The 19,466-nt window shown below is 36.1% G+C and overlaps 1 protein-coding gene across 1 annotated transcript in view; it reads left to right on the top strand.

Moving 5' to 3' along the window:
* Positions 1–18,290, top strand: part of LOC142335123 (transducin-like enhancer protein 3) — a 50,252-nt gene extending 31,962 nt beyond the window's left edge. The window contains 6 exon segments of the mRNA XM_075383487.1: positions 2,755–2,925; positions 7,813–7,958; positions 14,422–14,476; positions 14,478–14,721; positions 15,458–15,630; positions 16,273–18,290. Coding sequence (XP_075239602.1) covers positions 2,755–2,925; positions 7,813–7,958; positions 14,422–14,476; positions 14,478–14,721; positions 15,458–15,630; positions 16,273–16,554 — 1,071 coding nt within the window. The 3' untranslated portion in view covers positions 16,555–18,290.
* Positions 18,291–19,466: the final 1,176 nt, after the last annotated feature.

Raw genomic sequence — 19,466 nt, forward strand, 5'->3', positions numbered from 1 at the left:
TCAAATAATGAAAACCATTAGATATCAATGGAAATCTTTAAATATGTTTATAGTTTTTCATTACGCCTTATAAGGATATTGAGGTCTGTCATCATACAGAATACGTCGTACGTCTACAAAAAACAAATACATTCGAAAAACAAAATTCAATTGAATTTTACAAGAAAATTGTCGAAGCCGTTAAAACTATAATCTATTCGTAAAAAATAAGTTATAATCAATTGCACCTTCTTTGAACAACAACGTGATATTTGACCTCTGAATAAGGAGACTAGGTAACATGTATACAAAAAAAAGAACAAAAGGGGAAAGTTAATCTTTATATTTGTATTTTTCGAAATCAATTGATTTCAAAATCATAAAAATATCATCTATCGAACTGAAATCTTTAAATTGGTTCGTTTATTTCTTCAAAAGAAGCCATTGAGATCTGTCTTTATTCAGAAAATGTCGTATGTCTACAAAGAGAACTGAAAATACCGACAAATCAAATTCATTTTTTGCGAAAAACCGGTGTCGAAGCCGTTAAAGCAATAAGCAATGTACTGAAAACATTAGATATATTCAATTGTCTTTTTTTCAACATCAATAACGTGATATGTGACCTGTATTTTTTGAGTTTTGGTAACAAATAGTTGAAAAAGAACAGCAAAGTGCAATTTTAAAAAATACTTCGATTTTTTCCTATTTGATTTCAAGCATTTGATTTCAATGTCAGGAAAGACTTTAGCTATCAATTGAAATCAGTAAATAAGTTATTTTTTGCATCCATAGTAATAGCTAAGACCGGCAATTATCCAGAGTTTTTCATACGGCTACAAAAATAAAGTAAAATAAAGACAGATTTAAAAATTCCATTGAATTCTGCTAGAAGACTGTCGAAGCCGTTAAAACCATAATTGTTTACTGGAAAAATTGCTTTTTCCAATTGTACCTTCTTTTAGAACGCCATTGATGCACTATTTGACCTATCTTTAATGTGACAAGACAAGAAAAAGAACCTCAAAGGGGGAAAATATCCAAAATTCTAAGTTTTTTCGAATACTCGTAGTATCAAAGCCAAGAAGCTTTTACTAAATATGTAAAACCGCATTAAAAATTAAATTCAATCCATTAGAAAACGTTTCCACCTGTTTTTGCTGATCGTAAGCTACAAGTTCAGGTAAAAAATGGCACTGCTGAATAATCTATTGTTTAATTTGGAAAAGAAGTATTTTGAAAGCCAAATCATAAGCTTTCAAAAGATCAGATACATTTCCTTAAAACTTCTTAGGAAGACCATTGGACCTGCAATTAGTAATCTCTGTTTTGAATTATTTTGTTCTAAAGTTAACATTAAAGAAGGCAAAAGTGCGAAATTAATGCTGAAAAAAGATAGCGACTGATTACGATCCGAATTATTTCTGGACTTTAAAAAACAAAGATTGGAACGAAATTAGCCTTGCTATTGCTTTTCGTCCATGGGAGAAAGTGAGTATATCAAAATTAAATGTTGCATTTTGCATCATTATCGAGTTAAATTATCAAAAAAGCGGCAAGATTTTAATTCAAGACCACTCTTAAAGGATGCACAAGTTATACTGGCTTTCTTTGGAGTGAATGAAGATTGTGTCAGCAGTTTTTAGGTAAATTTTTCCGGCAAATTTGAACATAGTGGAACAAAGAACCCTTTTCTTGTCATTTCTTGATGAAAAAAAAGTCTGAATTTTAAAAAGTTTAGCAAAAGTGTTAGCCAAAAAATTGGATCAAACAGTTCATTAACATTTTTTTTTTATTTTTAGAGCTAAAACCAACACTACCGTTATGAACTCTCGTTACCATTTTTAACTTATTTTGTAAGCAAAATTGACAAAAAATGGGTTACAATATGGAAAGTGTGAATAAAAACAACGAAAATCTGTCAAATAGTTAGAACTTTAAACTTCGTTGAAAAAAAAAACGAAATTCAAAGAAATCTATTGAATTACTTATTCTACGCTGGACGGGCTGTCTAATGATACCACTCACTATTGTGTCAGCAGTTTTTAGGTAAATTTTTCCGGCAAATTTGAACATAGTGGAACAAAGAACCCTTTTCTTGTCATTTTTTGATGAAAAAAAGACTGAATTTTAAAAAATTTAGCAAAAATGTTAGCCAAAAATTTGGATCAAACAGTTCATTAACATTTTTTTTATTTTTAGAGCTAAAACCAACACTACCGTTATGAACTCTCGTTACCATTTTTAACTTATTTTTTAAGCAAAATTGACAAAAAATGGGTTGCAATATGGAAAGTGTGAACAAAAACAACGAAAATCTGTCAAATAGTTAGAACTTTAAACTTCGTTGAAAAAAAAACGAAATTCAAAGAAATCTATTGAATTACTTATTCTACGCTGAACGGGCTGTCTAATGATACCACTCACAATGAATATATCAATGAATATATCGATCGGCAAAATTTGACTGAACAAAACAAAACAAAACAAACCCATTTGAGTATATAGTTCCTCTTCCACTAAAGTGGGTCGGAACAATTATGCAATGTTTGTCCACTGAAGCCAGATAGGTTTGTTATTTTCCAACAACAACATCGTAACCAAATACCATCTAAGAAATTTTTTGTCAATAGCGAAGCAGTACACGAAGTTTGTATAATGCCACGTTCAAAAAGATTCTAATTATTACCTAATTCCGATTCAGCTTGAGAGCTACCAAACCCAGCCAGCCTCACTTTACTTTCAACATCTGAACTAAAGGTGTTTTCATTTCAGGGCTGTGTGAAGATTTGGGACATTGGGAACCCGAAGCAATGTCTTCACGAGTTGAGTTGTCTATCTAGAGAGCACTATATCCGATCTTGTAAGCTGCTGCCACAGCCACACAACCACCTCATTGTGGGAGGAGAAGATGCCAAAATATCTGTATGGGATCTCAACGCCTCTGTAAGTAGCATCTGGCTCAATAACATTTGTTATGCCCCCCACCAAACTTAGTGCGCATATAACTCTTACGCCCTCAGGCGCACGTGCTTTTAGTTGCATAATAATGTGCTATATAACCACACATTGTTTGTAAGTGGGGACATGAACACGGGGGAGGAGGGGGTGAGCACGAAGTCTGTTTTGCTTATGTTTTCAATCGTTTTTTAATAGCCGCACAGCGATAGCTGGGGCCATTATTGGCCTTCTCTTGGTTTTTTACAATTCGAAGAATTTGAATTATATTGGGGCACTGTCTTTTTTTTAAAGATCTGTTCACACATTTTCATGATTTTTGAAGTCAAATGGGAGTAGTGATTTTGGTCACGCCGAAACTGGAAGTGGAGCAAAAAAGCGAGTGGTTTTGCGGCGTGAAATTTTTTTCTCTAATTTTAAAGTAGAGTGAGAAAACGGTGTTTGAACAAAAAATTCGTTTTCTCGCTAGTGGTTTTTGTTCACATGTGGCAATTTCACTTCGTTTTGTACTGTTTTTTTTTTCAATTTTTCGGATCGGATTTTTTTCTTAACGGTTTTCCCAATCCATTCATAGATCATTCTAGGCCTAGGTTATTGTTTGAACCGAATTTGCATTTCTCATGAGTAGTTTTTTTGTTCACATGCGGCATTTTGACATTGATTTTCTGTTTTTTTTTTAAATATTTTTTTGATCTGCTTTTTTTATAGAAATGGTTTTCCCAATTCACTTATAGTCCGTTTAGGTCTAGTTCTTTGTTTAGCCAATGAAAATTCTTTGAATTGTACGTCAGGACTTGTCCTGCTATGTTTTTTATTTTTCATCAAGAAATTTATTGTCAAGGTTTTTGTTACGACCATATGACGTCACAACCACTTCAAATCTGCTTTTTGTTCATTCGTCCATGCAATTTCAACTGAATTGCGTGCTTGGCGTCATTTTTTACTCTTGGTGGAGCGAGTTTTTTGGTTCATTCGCGTGATTAAATGTTTGGTCACACGTGACTTACATCACTCTCAAAAATGACTCCCTCACTCTGAAATTGACTTTTTTAAAATTTAATTCGAACAGCTGCTCTTATAAAAGTCAAATAAGGTCAAATGAGTGAATGTCACTCTAATTAAAGGTTATATAAGAGCAGTCAATAGAAGCAGCAATATGTTAAACAGATTCATTATCAAAAAATAACATCTCAGCATTTAATGAAAAATTTTTTTCGTCTTTCTTTTACTATCTTTTTGAGATTGCAGATCTACAAAGCTATTGCGGCTTTTTTCTGGCAATCTGGCAGCTATGCTCTTTCAATTGAAGTTTTTTTTTCATTTTGTGATATATCGCATATGTGTGAGACTTTTCGATTTGAAATCTTCGAGCTGCATCTCAATAGATTTTTGATGACAGGTTCTAGTTTTTCCTTTGTAAGGAAAAATTTGCAGCGTTTGGTTTGCCATTAGCACTATTGACTCGTAACTCGATGTTCAAAAAAGATTTGTATAAAATTGAGTTTGTTCTTAGCTTTTTACAGCTGTTGGTTCTCATTAATCATTATCAATTTCAATTATTCAAGTATTCAGTTCATGCCAATTTTTCAAATGTCGAGGGAAGGATATAGATTTTCATTCATGGAAACGATCGAATAATCGCAAGTCTAAATTATTCATACGACTGAATTGATCAAAATTAAGGTTCACAATTAACGTCATTTTACGTGCAAATATCAAATGCCAATGATATCGACCGCGGATTGTAAATACGGAGTTGTTTTTCTGTTTGTGCTTCTTGACTACGGGCGCATCTTTAAAGAAAACGAGGGAAAAATTGTTGTATCTATTTTCTAATTGTAGGGACATATTGTGATTGAGAGGTCATATAACGTATAGCCCCCCCCCCCCCCCCCATTATCGTAAACATACAATGATGAGGGCAAAAATTTCGTGAGGAGGGGGGGGGGGGGGTGGTGTGACGGGAAGACCTTTTTTTATCATTTAAGAGCAAAGAAATACACGTTCTAGACCTGCCTAGTATCGTAAGTAGTGGGAACTTTTTTTTTGTTCGAAACCTTTTTTAAATAAACAGGTGTAAAAATGTCAATTGTTGATAATCGAGTATTTTACCAAATGTGGATAGAAAATTTGATTTGGTTCAACTTTCACGCGCTGCGTTTTTGAGACTGAAAAACTACTTTGTCATCTTGTTATTTCAAGTGCTGCGTTCATATCGCGTATGTTATAGTGTATGTGTTGTTGCGTTTGCCTCATTAAGGCGCACATGGCTCGAGTGCCTCATTTGTTGGGGGTTGTAGGGTGCTATTGTGGGGTGGGGAAGAGAGGGAGATAGGAAAACGGGTGAAAAGTGGCTGCGGCCGCGAATTCATTTGACTCAAGGGCCCTTTCTATCTCAAGTCCCACACCCCCCAAATATCGTTCACCCCTAACCATCCTAACCCAGGTTTTTAGCCCCAACACTCAGTGCACCCCCCCCCCCCCCCAGAAAAGCACCATTATGTAGGTATACCGAATACTGAACGGCAATTTTGTGGGGGTGTTGAAATTACACAAAATACACAAAAGTGCTAATCCTGACGGCTTAACGTTTGGCGTGAAATATTATTTTTTTAGCTGAAGGCTATGTTCGAAAACTCGAGTGGCGTGTGTTGATTTCAAATGAGATTATTTCACCTCATTTTTACAAGAAGGATTGTTTTGTAGTTGGAATTATTGAGTTGAAACTTGTAGCAAGTCACGATCCCCCAATAAAAGCTGTGTTTCAGATTAGTACCCCCAGAACTCTCACCGGGCGCCGTATTATGAACGGGGGTCATTTTTAAAACGAATTTTGGTTAATGATTGTTAAATGGTAAACAGTTATCGTTTCTGATCTCGTTTCCAACGTTTTCAAATTGTTAAATTGCTTCTAAGCATTTCGTCTCAACCGTTGATTAAAAATAAAATGAAAAGTTGAGAAATGAAAGTTGATAAAATGAGAAAGACATTTTTTTTCTCATTTTACGATGATTTTTCGTATGAATTGGCTTTTCGCCCTGTCTTGTTTTTTTTCCAATTTTTGTCGAGTGGTTTTCCTCGATGGCGCTGCAGACGATTGCACTTAGAGGAAAAAACCACTACTTGAAAACGCTTCCCGAATAAACACGAGTATATTACAATTTGCACTCGCTTCAAACAAACTGTTCACTACTTCAAAAATACTCAATGAAACTATTTCACTCTGTTTTGCGTCAATTTGTTCCAATTGTTTTTCGTAAGTTCTCATTTTTAAAGTTCTCGAGATTTGTTAAGAGGTATCTAGAAAAGCAACTTAACTCGTAATTTTTAGTCGCACTTCATTATCAAGTAAGCATTGCTCTCTTTAGTTATCATTGTATCTGATTAAGAAAACAATTTTGCGTTTTTCAACCAAAAATAATTTATGTTGTTCAAGTGAGTCTTGCAATGCATCATGTGAAATATTTCTGACGTCATTTGTTTTATATTTTGTCATTTGCAGAGACCGAACTTAATAAACTAAAGTAGTTGTTAGCATATTGGCGGAAGTAATTGTTCTTTTCTTCCTGAATTTTAATTTTTTACTTCCACCGAAATTTGTTTCGCTGAAGTGACATTTTCGGTAGCCAATCTTATAAAAAATAAATTTTATGTTGAAAAAATTGAACACTTACAATTAAACCAATTTTCAAACTTCTAGAAAAGTTAATAGTAATTGAAATTCTGCGATTTTTTTGAAATCTTTCGAAACGACGCATGAAATATAGGTTTCATAACTCTGCTTAAAACAAGCACGTGCACGTTATAAGATGCAGAAAGTCGACAGTGCCAGACGTTTAAAATGCCAGAAGATCCCTTATACATCCCCAGAAGTTGACTTCCGTTAACATTCGTCATTTTAAAACCTACAAGCTGCGTGTTTTCAGCAAGGTGGTGTGACTCTGGAGAAGTCACTTCGAAATTAAGCTCCATAAAGGCTTGATGCGCTGGGGGAAAATCAGTAGTTTTTGAAAAAAGTGTAGACCGCCTGCAAATTGAGTGGAACAGAAGAAGGAAACAGCTCATTTTGTGGAAACAAAAACAAACTAAATATGGCGACCGTTCGCTTTTGCTAAAAGTCGACCAAAGATCAGCAGGTTCAAAAATAAGATATAAATATAGATTGAGAGAATTTTTGAGAGAGAGCATCATGAGAATGTTTCGTTGAAGAGAAATTAGGACCATTGATGTCTTGCTTTTACGTTTTAAAACGAACAGGCAAACATGAATTATCCTTATGTTTTAAAATGTTACTAAGAGATTTGAAATATATGCATAAGTAAATGTTCGCCCTTTGGTTATATTCGTGAAATTTACATGCTTGGATTCGAAAAACAAGTCACTGAGAACTTCAAGAACCGCGTAATTGTTTAAGATGTGAAGCCAGAATTTTAAAATGATTTATTCCGTCACTTAACAAGTTTGAAAATGGGGAAATTCGTGGAAATCCACTTCTGGCTATGTATATAAAAACTTCTGGCACTGCAGATTTTCATTATATTGAAACTTTCACGTGCGATTTAAATTAAGTTATTGATTTCGTACGAACGAAATAATGAATTAAGTTTAGCGGTTTCAAAATTAATTTCAAATTAATCTTGCCAAGAACTTTATCTTTTCGTTTGTCCCCCCCCCCCAAGTTTTTGTTATGAACAGCTACAGTTACAGAGCACGTGGCATTACATAGTTATCATTTTGGAAAAATATCATGAGCTCTCGGGGGTCGCAAATAATGTATACCCACAAATATTCTAAATGATCGTGAACGCACCGCACCCTATATCGTAGTGTGGCTCACGAATTTACATCTTGCATGTTTGGTTGTTGATATTCTAGGGTGGACCTAAGCAGATAGGGGAGCTGGACAGTGGGGCTGCAGCGTGCTATGCCCTGGCAGTCAGTCCAGATGGAAAGAGACTCTACTCGTGCTGCAGTGACGGAGTCATACAAGTCTGGGATCTACACAATCAACACATCATCAAGTTAGGATTACATCCATATATTCATTCCATGATTTGTTCATCAGAGCAGCCTCTGAATTATTACCAAAAAATCTTATTATAACTTTGGATTTTAGTTTTTTTTTCATTTTAAGGTCTAATTGTTTGAACAGTTTCTGATTTGAGAAATATCTGATTTGAACAATTTCTCATTCTACCATTTTTAAGATTAGAAAAGCGTTTTTGACTTTAGTCATTTTAAAAACTCCTCTTCGCCTTTGAAAAACTTTGAATTGTCGGCGCAAACAACGCAATGTTGACAAAAACAGCTTAAAACCGACAGATTATCCGAAAAGTGAAGAAACTTCAGGTATTCTTCACTAAATGCAAAAGCTTTCCAAAACCTTCAATTTTTTCAAAGCCTCTGAAGGCTGACTGGGCTTAAAAGATAAACAGTAAAACCAACAAAAAGTTGCCCCACCCTCTTGAATGTGAAAAATAGATTTAGAAAAGCCGGCAGCGCATACTATGGTAGATTTCATTATGCCCTTGTATGCGTGAGTATATTTGCTCTCCTTTCTCTATTTGATCAGCTCAAACACTCAATCAAAGGTGCTTGAAACAACTATTCGTTTATTTACTGGTCAACAACAATCGAGTGATAGTCTATCGAGTTATCACCTTACAAACTCTTTGTTGTTGCTTTCCATCCTCAAATTTGTCATGTAAACATTTTCTGTTTGCTGGGCTTCAACTCACCAATTATCATGACCCGTTTAGAGGAGACTTCAATAGCTCTTGATTGATGTTGTTTCTTTTGTCTGTGGCGACATACAGAAATTGAGCAAGATTGCAGATATTTATTGTATGTGCATGTTAAAAATAGGTTCGTCTTTTTGCTTTAAGTTTGGTTTTCTTATTTGTGAAAATATTGGGCCATTTTTAATGTTAACAATGTTAAGAGAGTTTCAACTTTTTGCTTGACCTTTGTTGTATTTTTTTATAAATGAAGAAAAGCTTTCTGCAGCTTAATTTCTTTGGGTTTTAATCAAACCATGTTTCAGCAATTTTTTTTCCGTAAAGTGTGTTATTTCAGATGTCTTCGGCTTGTTGAAATTTAATCGAATGAGCTCCTTTACTGCTTTATCATATTGTCGCAAATGTCTTTCATTGAACCTAAAAGCAGGAAATGATTGTTGAAGTCTGGCATCTGTTTTGGGGGTCTATCATCTTCTCAGCGGCTCTTACAGCGGGCCTATTTTATCGACTCAAAGAGGTTTTTGTCAATTTTATTTGAATCTCGTGAAAAAATTTGAGTGGTTTTAGTATTGAACAGTGGAGCGAAAAGAGAGGTTTTTTGTTCATACCACTGGTTTCAAGAGAGCGAGAAGTTGAGGTGTGAAAAAAGTTCTCTAAGCAACCATTTTTTTGTTCACATCCGACTTTTTAATAGTTTTTCAGTTTTTTTCACTAGGACGTTTAATTATGATATTCTATTAGTTTCTGTTTTGTTTATATAGATTTTTGACGGTTTATGGTAATTAATATGAGTTTTATGGTAATTTGGAGGTTTTTCAGCTATTTTGCTGACTTTTATGCGAATTTTCGCCTATTGCTTTTCTTTTACTGCTTTAAGTTTACTGCTTTCTTTCTATAAACTTAGACTAGTTTCGTAGCCTAATATGACATGCCTATTGTTGTGCGAGCAGCTCAATGCTCATACTTGATTAAACAAACTTTTTTGGCTTTATGTTCCCTTGTAATTTAAAAATATTTCATTACTTTTTAGATTTTTTTTAGTTCAAAATGTTTTTAAAAGCATTTCCTTGAATTGGATTGATATATATATTTTTTAAAAAACTCTGAGTGGTTAAGTAGGTATTTGTTTTTGGAATGACTGTTTTTTTTCTTCTAGTCATCTCCAGATATTTCTGGCTGTGTTTTTTGTCTACATATCATAGAACTTGAATTGTATTGAGGCCGTGTCTATTTTAAAGATCTGTTCACGCATTCTCATGATTTTGGAAGTCAATGATGATTTTGGGCACGCCGAAACAGGAAGTGAAGCTAAAGAAGAGTAGTTTTTGGCGTAAAATTGCTCAACTTTTCAAGTAGATTAAGAAATTGTGGTCTTTTCACATGCGGCAACTTGACTTGCATTTTCAATCTTCTTTTTCCAATTTTTATGATCGAATTTTTAAATGGTCTTCCCAATTCATTCACACTCCATTCTTGGTATATTATTTTGTTTAATCATTAAAAAATTCTTTGAATTTTAGGTCAGGTCTTGTCCTGCTATGTTTTTTACTTCGTTGAATAAAAATTTGTTTGGATTTAGCTTAATTCACAGCTTGTTCAACGTCTTTTTTTGACTTCTTTAGACTAGTTCACTCTGCTCTTGTTGTGCTCAAAGTGCTTTTAAACAGCAGCTGCTCAGCAGAGCAACCTAAAATGAACAGAGTCAATAACGTAAAACGAAGTCAAAAATTGAAAGAGGATAAACTCGTAAAGCACATTTTTTGCTGCCCGCTTTTTGAACTTTGTATGTATAAGTTTTAATTGCCATCTCTAATTCGTTTTGGTATTAATACTACCCCTTGTTTCTTCAAATTATGTAACAGGAGTATGTCTAGCTACAAAATGAAATAAGAGTTGTTCGCACTTGAAAAATGTTCTTGTACAACAATCAATCTTTTCCATTTTTCTGTTCTTTCTATCCCAATTGAAGGTACGGGAAGCAGTGGAGGCTATTTTCCTGCAATCTGCCGGGTATGTTTTTAGGTTTCTTGGTTTTTGGTCGGCAAGGCTCACTTTTGATTGTATATTCAACTTTTGATAACCCTTCAAGTTGTAAATTTACGAGTCATCAGTTTGTAGTTCAGAGACCAATAACCGGTTAGGAGTGCAAGCTGGTTCAACTTCTTTAAAATTTGACTAATTCCTTGATTGAACTAGAATAATTTTTTCAAGCTCAATGTTCTATAATAATACACAGATTGATCCTAAACTCCAAAATTTGAGCTTTTCGATTTTTCTGATATTTCTTTTGCTTCTGAAAACATGTCATTTTCATTTACAATAAACATCTGTTTTTTGACCGAATTGGGTTTTAGACGTTTTCATAATTTTACTTTGGAAATTTTGTTTTTGTTTCAGCTGGAGTTTTTACAGGCATTAATTAATTCCTCTGAAACGCAGCTTGTATAAATTTTGCTAGTCCTGTTGGTTTTTTTCCTTTTTTCTTGCAAATGTTTTTCCTCAATTTCGGTCTCCCTGAATTAGTTTTTTTGCTCGTGACTTCTTTTAAGATTGAATTTTAAGTGGCTGAAATAAAATGACTACTGTTGGATACGAAAAGTCTGTTAAAATGTGCGCCACAATTGGCTTCATTTAGTCAATTTAATTCATTGTAGTGCTCGATGATAATGGCTCATTTGCATCCAATGACATCATTTGCACCTTAGTGAAGTTACACTGAGGCGGGGTTTAATTGAACATCACCTTTCGAGAGATAGCTACTGATCCAAAGTTATTCGGTTTTATTTGCGTCAGTGCTGCTTGTAAACTGTTATAAACAGAAGAAAAATTCATCTAGAAAACTACAGTGGCTCACTACTTGAAAAATTCTATTAAAAACATTTTGTTTTTGAAACTTACTTTTTTGAGAACCTATTGAGGAAAGTTGTTTTCCAAATTGCGCAAACGACTGATTAATTATTTTATTTTTTTTCAACTGAAGGTTTATAAAACAAGTTCATGTTTATGGATTGCGCGTCGATATATTAGGGTGGTCATTTAACCAAGGTATATTTTAACTGAATTCTAAGACTCTCTGTAAAATACGTGGCTGGCTGGGTTAATGGTCCGTCTAGTCCAATCGGAGATATTCTGGCTCGCTTGTCTTCTGCTAGAGGGAGAGAGGGTTCGTTAGGAATTGAAAATTGGTGATTTATGTTTGGTGTTGTTGTCTACAGGGGAGTTGCGGTCTTTATTGAGCCATAATTACTTGAGATTGGGGCTTCCATCTATCTATCTGTTTACAGAAAAGTGACACCTTTGTCAAACTATCTCCCAACTCTATTCCTTTCTTTCTCTTTAAATGTCTTGTGTGTTCATGTTTTGGGCTATCGGGGGGGGGGGGGGGGGGGGGGTTATGCACAACCCCCATGAAGACCAATTATGTCTGTTTTCTCTTTCTCTATTCCAATATGAGCAAAATTGATTGTCACATGTAAAGGTTAATTGGGGGAGTGGGGTTTGAAGGTGTTTGCGTCTGGGGGTGGGGTGGGGTGAGGTAGATAGATTAGGGCAATTTTTCGAGTTGGATTTTGTCTTAATAGTTTACGAGCTGGCTGAGTGTTTGAGCGAGGGCACTTTGATCACACCTGTCAATGGGTATCGGAATGATATTGATATTTCCTATTACTACTGACGTGCGAAGAATTAGGACAGAGATTAACGGCTACTGAGAGGTGCTGGGGAGTGCGCGGGTGGGGGTGAAGGGGGGGGGGGGGGGGGTTGCATGCTTGCTTGGGGTGATTGTGTGTCACTTTAGACAGGATAGCACTCAACTCGAACAAGCCAGGCCGATAGCACATTGATTTCGAATTAGGATTACAAGAATAGCAAAAGTAAATTGCAGAAATGGGTGGACGGGCGGATTTTGTAGCTTATCACAGTTGGAAAGCCAAAAGCGGCCCGATAAATGTCCGTGAGATAGTTAACTTGGGTACTTGAAGCTAGGTGGATATTGTTATTAACGCGCTGTTAAGCATTCTACCGTGTTACCCAATTGGTCGAGTTTTCAAATACATTTGTATTAATAAACAGCCGTGTTATCTAAGCTGTGAGCTAAACTGAAACTGTTAATAGAGCAGAAACAGTGTTCGAAAGCCAAATAGCCCCCCTCCCCTCCCCTTAATGGGATAGACTGTTTGGCTTAGCTTATGTTTAAGCACCCCTGGCGTACCTTAGGAGCTCAAATGTCCAGCTGAAAGATTTCGGGAGATTCTTTGTTTTGATTGGAAGACAAAACGAAAGCCTCTATAAATTTTCTTTCTTTTTGCTTTGCCAGTTGAATGGATAAAAGTATAGTCATGGGTTATAGTAGAAGTGAGGGTATGGTTTCTCTGTTTCCTTGTCTTGTGTTTGGACCAATTTAGCTTGACAAAATAAAGCTCGTCTCTTAACGAACAGCAGACTAAATAGGTCACAATTTTATTACCAACAGACGCTCATTTCCTGCTTGTCTATATATCTATATTTATGGTATTGTGTATACACAGACAGATACTTGCCTTATTCTCAAATATCCCCCGTAGATTGCAGCCATTTAAGCTATTTCCAAATCGCGACTTAATCAAATTGTTTCCTTCCAAAAATATGCTCATGATCAAAAGAACTGATCTAAGCTGGACAAAGAAAGACTTAAACTTGACAGTCTAATAAATCTTGCTGTGAAAATCTGAACCATTAAAGAACATAGACAAAGATTTATTTGAAGCTGCTTTTTCTGTCTTGGAAAATTTTTAGAAAGTAAACCTCAGTTTCGTTTCTCAAATTTTAGTTTCTCAATAGTGAGGCTATCATTGACGTAGAATGCATTTTTTCAGTCTTCGTTTCATATATACTGGACCATATGGATATTAACTGTTCCCATGGATGTTTGGGGCCTTTTCCATTGTTCCCCCCCCCCCCCCCCTCGCTTAGTGGTAAGATAACATATACCCACAGTCATGGTAAGCATACCATAATGGTAGCTATAATTTCTTGGGGGGGGGGGGGGGGGCTATAATGGGAAAGACTCAATATTTGTAGCTATTGCTTGGGCCATATTGAGCTTTTTTGAACTCGAAGAGTAGCACGGGTAATCTAGAGATTTATTATTTATGATTTCAACTTTGACTTCTTTCATTTCCATCATTGTAAGCTGTTCTTGTACGTTGGGAATTAACAATTAGAGTAATCAGTATGTTTCTAATGTTCAATCGTTAGACACCTCTGATAATGATCAATGTGAAAAGCTCTTTCGAGTTTTGACCCTAAATTAGTTTCAAAATACAGCCCCAACTAAACCGTCACCTCCTACTTCTCCCCTCTCACCATCATGTACGCGCGCATACCCCCATCTACCACTTTCTTACCTATCTACACTTGCAGTTCTACCTAGTCCACAGCATTCCCCTCCCATCGCCCTACCCTCACTATCCTCTGTCCAGTATAGTATTCTACCGGCAATATTTCTTTTCAAACAATACTGTTGTCATTTACTATACTTGTATTTTGATTCTAATGTACAGTACATAGTGATCGGTTGAATTATTCAATGTGAAAAAATAATTTTCAATTTTGAGAAGTTTTGACCCCAAAAGTGAGGGGGAGGGATTTATTTTGGGCATTTTGAGGAGTGATAGAGATATCGATATCATGGACCAGTTTTTCATTTCATTATTGAAGCCCAGTAGTTTATTTTTCTGTTTGATGATTGTTTGTTTGTTTGTTTCAGTCGTCTGACAGGCCATGAAGACGGAGCTAGCTGCATAGACATTTCACACTGTGGCAAAGTACCTCTGGACTGGTGGCCTGGACAACACTGTCAGGTCCTGGGACATTGGGCAAAATGCCCAGGTGAAGGAGACGGACTTCGCTGCTCAGATTTTCTCCCTGGGTTGTAGCCCAACTGATGATTACATTGCAGTGGGTATGGAGAACAGTAAGGTGGAGGTGTTGAATGCACACAAGACAGATAAATACCAGATCAACTATCACGAGTCTTGTGTTCTCTCACTCAAGTTCGCCAACTCAGGTTAATGCTGCTGCCCATCTTTTTCCAAAGTTTTTTTCTGCAAAACTTCGTTGCATCTCACTAATTAATCTAATTCAAGAAAATTTAACTTAATTTTTGCAAAATAATGATGTTTGATTTAAAAATCTTAAGATGTAACGGCAGTAACCAAGCGGTTATTTTTTTAATTTACATCATGTGTTCAGATTTTTAAAAAAAAACACAAAAAAAACGCCAAATTATCTGTCTAGTAAGTTGGGGGGGGGGGGGGTAGAATCTGAATTTTGATTGATTTCTGATTTCTCTTCTGAAAGTCCGGTAAAGTTCCAATGGAAAAGGAGAGCTTCATTTGGAATGCAATTGTGGCGGTTATATGGGCATATTATACCCGATGGTGTAAACTAGATTGCTCCAACGAGATAAGAACCAGGAATTGATTTTAGTGTCATTTACGGTGAATTAATTTCAGCTATGGCTGATTAGTCTACTCGAACTTCTCTCGAGCGCTGAATCTGCCAATGTTATGTAAAATTCTTGCAGCATTTGAACATTCAAATATGTTATTTTAGGCTTTGTTATATAATAGACTTTTATACATAATATATAGCTTTTGACTTTTGTAATATATATATATATATATATATATATATATATATATATATATATATATATATAAAAATAGGCTATGTTTTATATATAAGTGATGGTAAGTATAATATTTTAGGCTTAGATAACATTTGGTGTTTGTGTGTTGCAGGCAAATGGTTCATCAGTACTGGGAAAGACAACGCAATGAATGCGTGGAGATCTCCTTATGGGGCGAATCTGTTGCAGCAGAAGGAGACAGCGAGTGTGTTGTGTTGTGACATCTCATCAAATGACAAGTACCTCGTTACAGGATCAGGAGACAAAAAGGCCACTCTTTACGAGGTAAATACTACTCATCGTCCTTACCTAATGGTGCAATCAACCAATCTCTGCATCCCATGAAACTATTTCGAAAAGCTGTCTTTTTTGAAACCAAAAAATTTTTTATAACCAAATTGTTAAAACCAAATTACGTAATCTGTAGAATCTGTAAAAAAAATCAGATTCAAGTAAATCTTAAATCAAAAGTTATTACTTTTTTCATATTTTCTGACCAAGTTTCCATTTTAACACGGGATGCTCTCTGAATGGCTACCCTATTGATTTCATAAAATTTAAAAAAAAATCGTGAACTCTTTAATAAAAATCCAGTTTGTAAGGCTGTTTATAAAATTAATTAAATTTAGTTGTCCTAATGAACAGCTTCTCCCTGCTTGTGAATAAAATCGTTTGAATATCGATACAATTGAGGATGGGTCACACTGTTAATAAATCGGATCAATGCGAATCAAATTAAAAGCTCGTAAGAAACAACGAAGATTAACAAATACATTGACCAACGTCTTGTTTTTGGGTTTAAGGTTTTGAAAATTATATCTTTATTTTGAAAATGATATCTTAGCGTATATCTCTATCTCTTGTTTCAAAAGCATCGCTTTCTTTATCAACACTTCATCTAAATAATTCCCACTTATTATGTATCAGGTCAAGTTCAACCCATCCTCCGCCGGTCTGTCCGATGGCGGAATCGGAGGAGGAGTGGCATCAGTAGGTGGAATGCCTCCTTCCACAGCAGCCGCCCTCTCATCTCTAGTCAACGGGGGAGTTCCGGCCGCCTCTTCAGCCTCCCAATCAGCATCATCATCAACTATTGCAGCTACAGCCGCTGCTGCCGCCAATTCCGCAGTCACAACCACCCCCTCTTCAGTTCTAGCCTCATCCGCACTCTCCTCCACCACGCCTATACCCCCGCCCACCACGAGTTGAAAACCCATTTTTAGAAAACCCTCCTTCAAAACTTGGATCAAAAATCGTCTCCCTTCTTTGCGAAAACATCGCGCTGAAAATGAGCAATGGCAAAGTTAAAGGAAATAGCAGAGACCTTTGCGTGCCCGAACCTTCGAGTGCGAAAATGACTAGACTTGATGACAATAACTCAACTAGTTAAGAAGAATGCATAAGCAATAACGAACATGCCAATATTTTTGCAATTTATTCTTGGAGTTAAGAACGTCTGAAGTTGATTACTGCTTCGTGGAACTTGAAAAAACCGCCTTTAAATGCTTCACATATAACGTATGAAAATGACGTTAGCGATGGAAAATCTATGTGACATTAAATAGAGGCGCTCATATTACAAAACATGAAGATATGATACAGCGAAATAATTAATCTGTCCGATGTTTAAGACGACACAAACTTGCTGTCAGTTTAAAACTGACTAAAAACTCATTTTTAAAATCTATGTTGAGCTAATTTGATTTAGCTCGTTCCTATTACTTGTTTGGGCGGGTATAGTAGTTGGTGCTCATAAATTTTTGCAGTTTATAATCCAATTTTGATTAAAAGACGTTTTTGTTGCTCTCCTTTGATATCCTCCCACAATCAAGCAATCTAATTTGTAATTTCTATTTTCTGTTCGCTTTTAATGCATTTACTTAAATTTATTAACTAGCTCGCGATGACAGAATTATGATCAATAATAAATAAACAGACAGTAAAAAAACATCTACATTACTCACCCTGTGAACCCACACTTTACTGAAGCGCAGTTTCCTAATAATAGCCCACTTTAAAGCAACCCCCCTTTCCCACCAATCGGCGCTCCAATTCTTTATTGTGACAATGTATATTTTTGATAACGCTTACTTTTTGCAATATTTTACTTTTTGTCACTTAATTCTAATGTGTTCAATAAATCAGAACTTTATGCGTTTGATGTTCAAATTCAGTTTGGAAAAATCCATTTCCCTGATAAATACCCCTCGCTCCCCTCACCGCCCCCCCACGCCCAGGTTAAACAACATCTGTCTGTCCGTCTGTTGAAAAGAGGTCGGTGTAGTGCTGGTAATATTAGTAATAGTAATAATAAAAACAACAATAGTAGGAATAGCTAGTTGTAGTAGAATGTAATTCTGAGTATCTGCTGTTGTTGATGTTGTTGTTTTTTTGTTTGTTTGTTTGTGCTTCCTTATTTCTCTCTAAATATATACGTGTACTCTGCTCTATGTGCATTCTGCTATCACGACCACTACTCTTTATCTCTCTTGACTGATTATTCATCAGTGTCAATTATTATTATTATTGTTGATGTTTATGCGACCAACTTTATTGCTGCTACAGATGCAGTTGCAATTTGAACCAGTACCCTCGGTAACCCCCTCCCCTCCCTCCTCTATCGATTCCAAGTCGAATTCTGGTCTCGTATCAAGTTTTACGCCCGAGAATCATATTTACTGTTCTTATTATCTTCAATGAGGGGTTTTTAATGGTTCACATTTTTGCAGCATCTCTGATTTCATCATCCCCAGCTTCCCTCCCATTTCTGGTCATAAATCAGTGCAACCGACAAGCTTAACAGAACCCAACTATTCGCTGACAAAGGGTCACAGTTGATTTTTTACTGGCCCATTTTACTCCCCTCCACTTCAGTTAAAATGCAGCAGAAACAACCGTCAATACAAGCAGCAACAAAAATACAATTCATTATTTTTTCAGTTCTGTTTTAATTCTCTTGTTTGATATGTAAGCGTATATAAGTGTAGATAGCAACCCGGGATGAGGTGTGCCAGCTCTGATCAGACCGACTAGGGGTCGGGCATGGGTGGTAACCTACAACCCTTCCTCAGTCTGGCAGGACTACCTACGGTCTGGAAACTCCGATCAGCGCCCCACCCAGAGTATGCATAGCGTGGTATAGTCTTAAGAGTTTCGCGGAATGTTATGAATTGGCTGAAATGAGCCCTTTCCATAGTCTGGAAATTCTGCCCCAGAACGAAGATGTCCAACCGATAAAATCAGCCAGTCCCCCGAAAAAAATATTAACCGCTGATTGGAATGTTTTTTTTTGAAGCGCACTTCGCAATTTTACTTACTGAACATCAGGGCATTCTAATGAATAATTTTTGGCAATTGTTGCTGAGCAGCCAAAATTTTCCCACCTTCGGAACTGGTATTTTCTAATCCAGAATTCAAAAATGTCTTTCTGAAAACAACAAATTATTTCACTGATTACTGCTACTTCAATTGTTAAAAGTGTCAGTCGGGGTACCCCCCAGTGCAAGACCCAAGTAGGGCTGGCAACCCAGTGCACGCGCCTAGTGGGTGTGAGCAGCGCCGATTCTTGTCTAGATCCCTCTGTGGGCGATACCAGTTAGTCTGATCAGCTGGCTTGTGTCGCACACTTCATCCTGGGAATCTGTTGATGTAGGCTAGCATTTTCAGTGAGAACAAAAAAGGCGGATGCAAGTGGGTTTTGTTGCTCAACTGTTACATTCTCAACACGAATAAATGACGAATTGCGCGAAACTACCCGTTAAAATTACCTATTCCAGAAAACTCATTTTCTGACCAAAATTGCGAAGTGGAAAAAAGCAAAGTCAGTGTGCATCAAAAATGACGGTAGTGATTTTTGTTCAGAGCTTATGACTTTGAAACAATTTATGAAAATTCAATTTGAGAAATAAAAAATGAGATTGTTTAGTTCTGTTCGGTTCTGTTTCTGCAGTTTTCGGGAAGTCAACTACTTCCATTAACATTTGATGATGAGTACCTCACTTGTTGCCAATTTTATGCACAGAAAAATCAAAGTCCTTGACCATCAGGATTTCGCCATCATTGATATTAAAACTTAGCGCACACTGCTTTAATAAGCCTGATCGAAGAAGCTCAATATCTTG

This window comes from Convolutriloba macropyga, chromosome 1 (genome assembly GCF_964194025.1).
Source record: "Convolutriloba macropyga chromosome 1, txConMacr16.3, whole genome shotgun sequence".
NCBI lineage: Eukaryota > Metazoa > Xenacoelomorpha > Acoela > Convolutidae > Convolutriloba > Convolutriloba macropyga.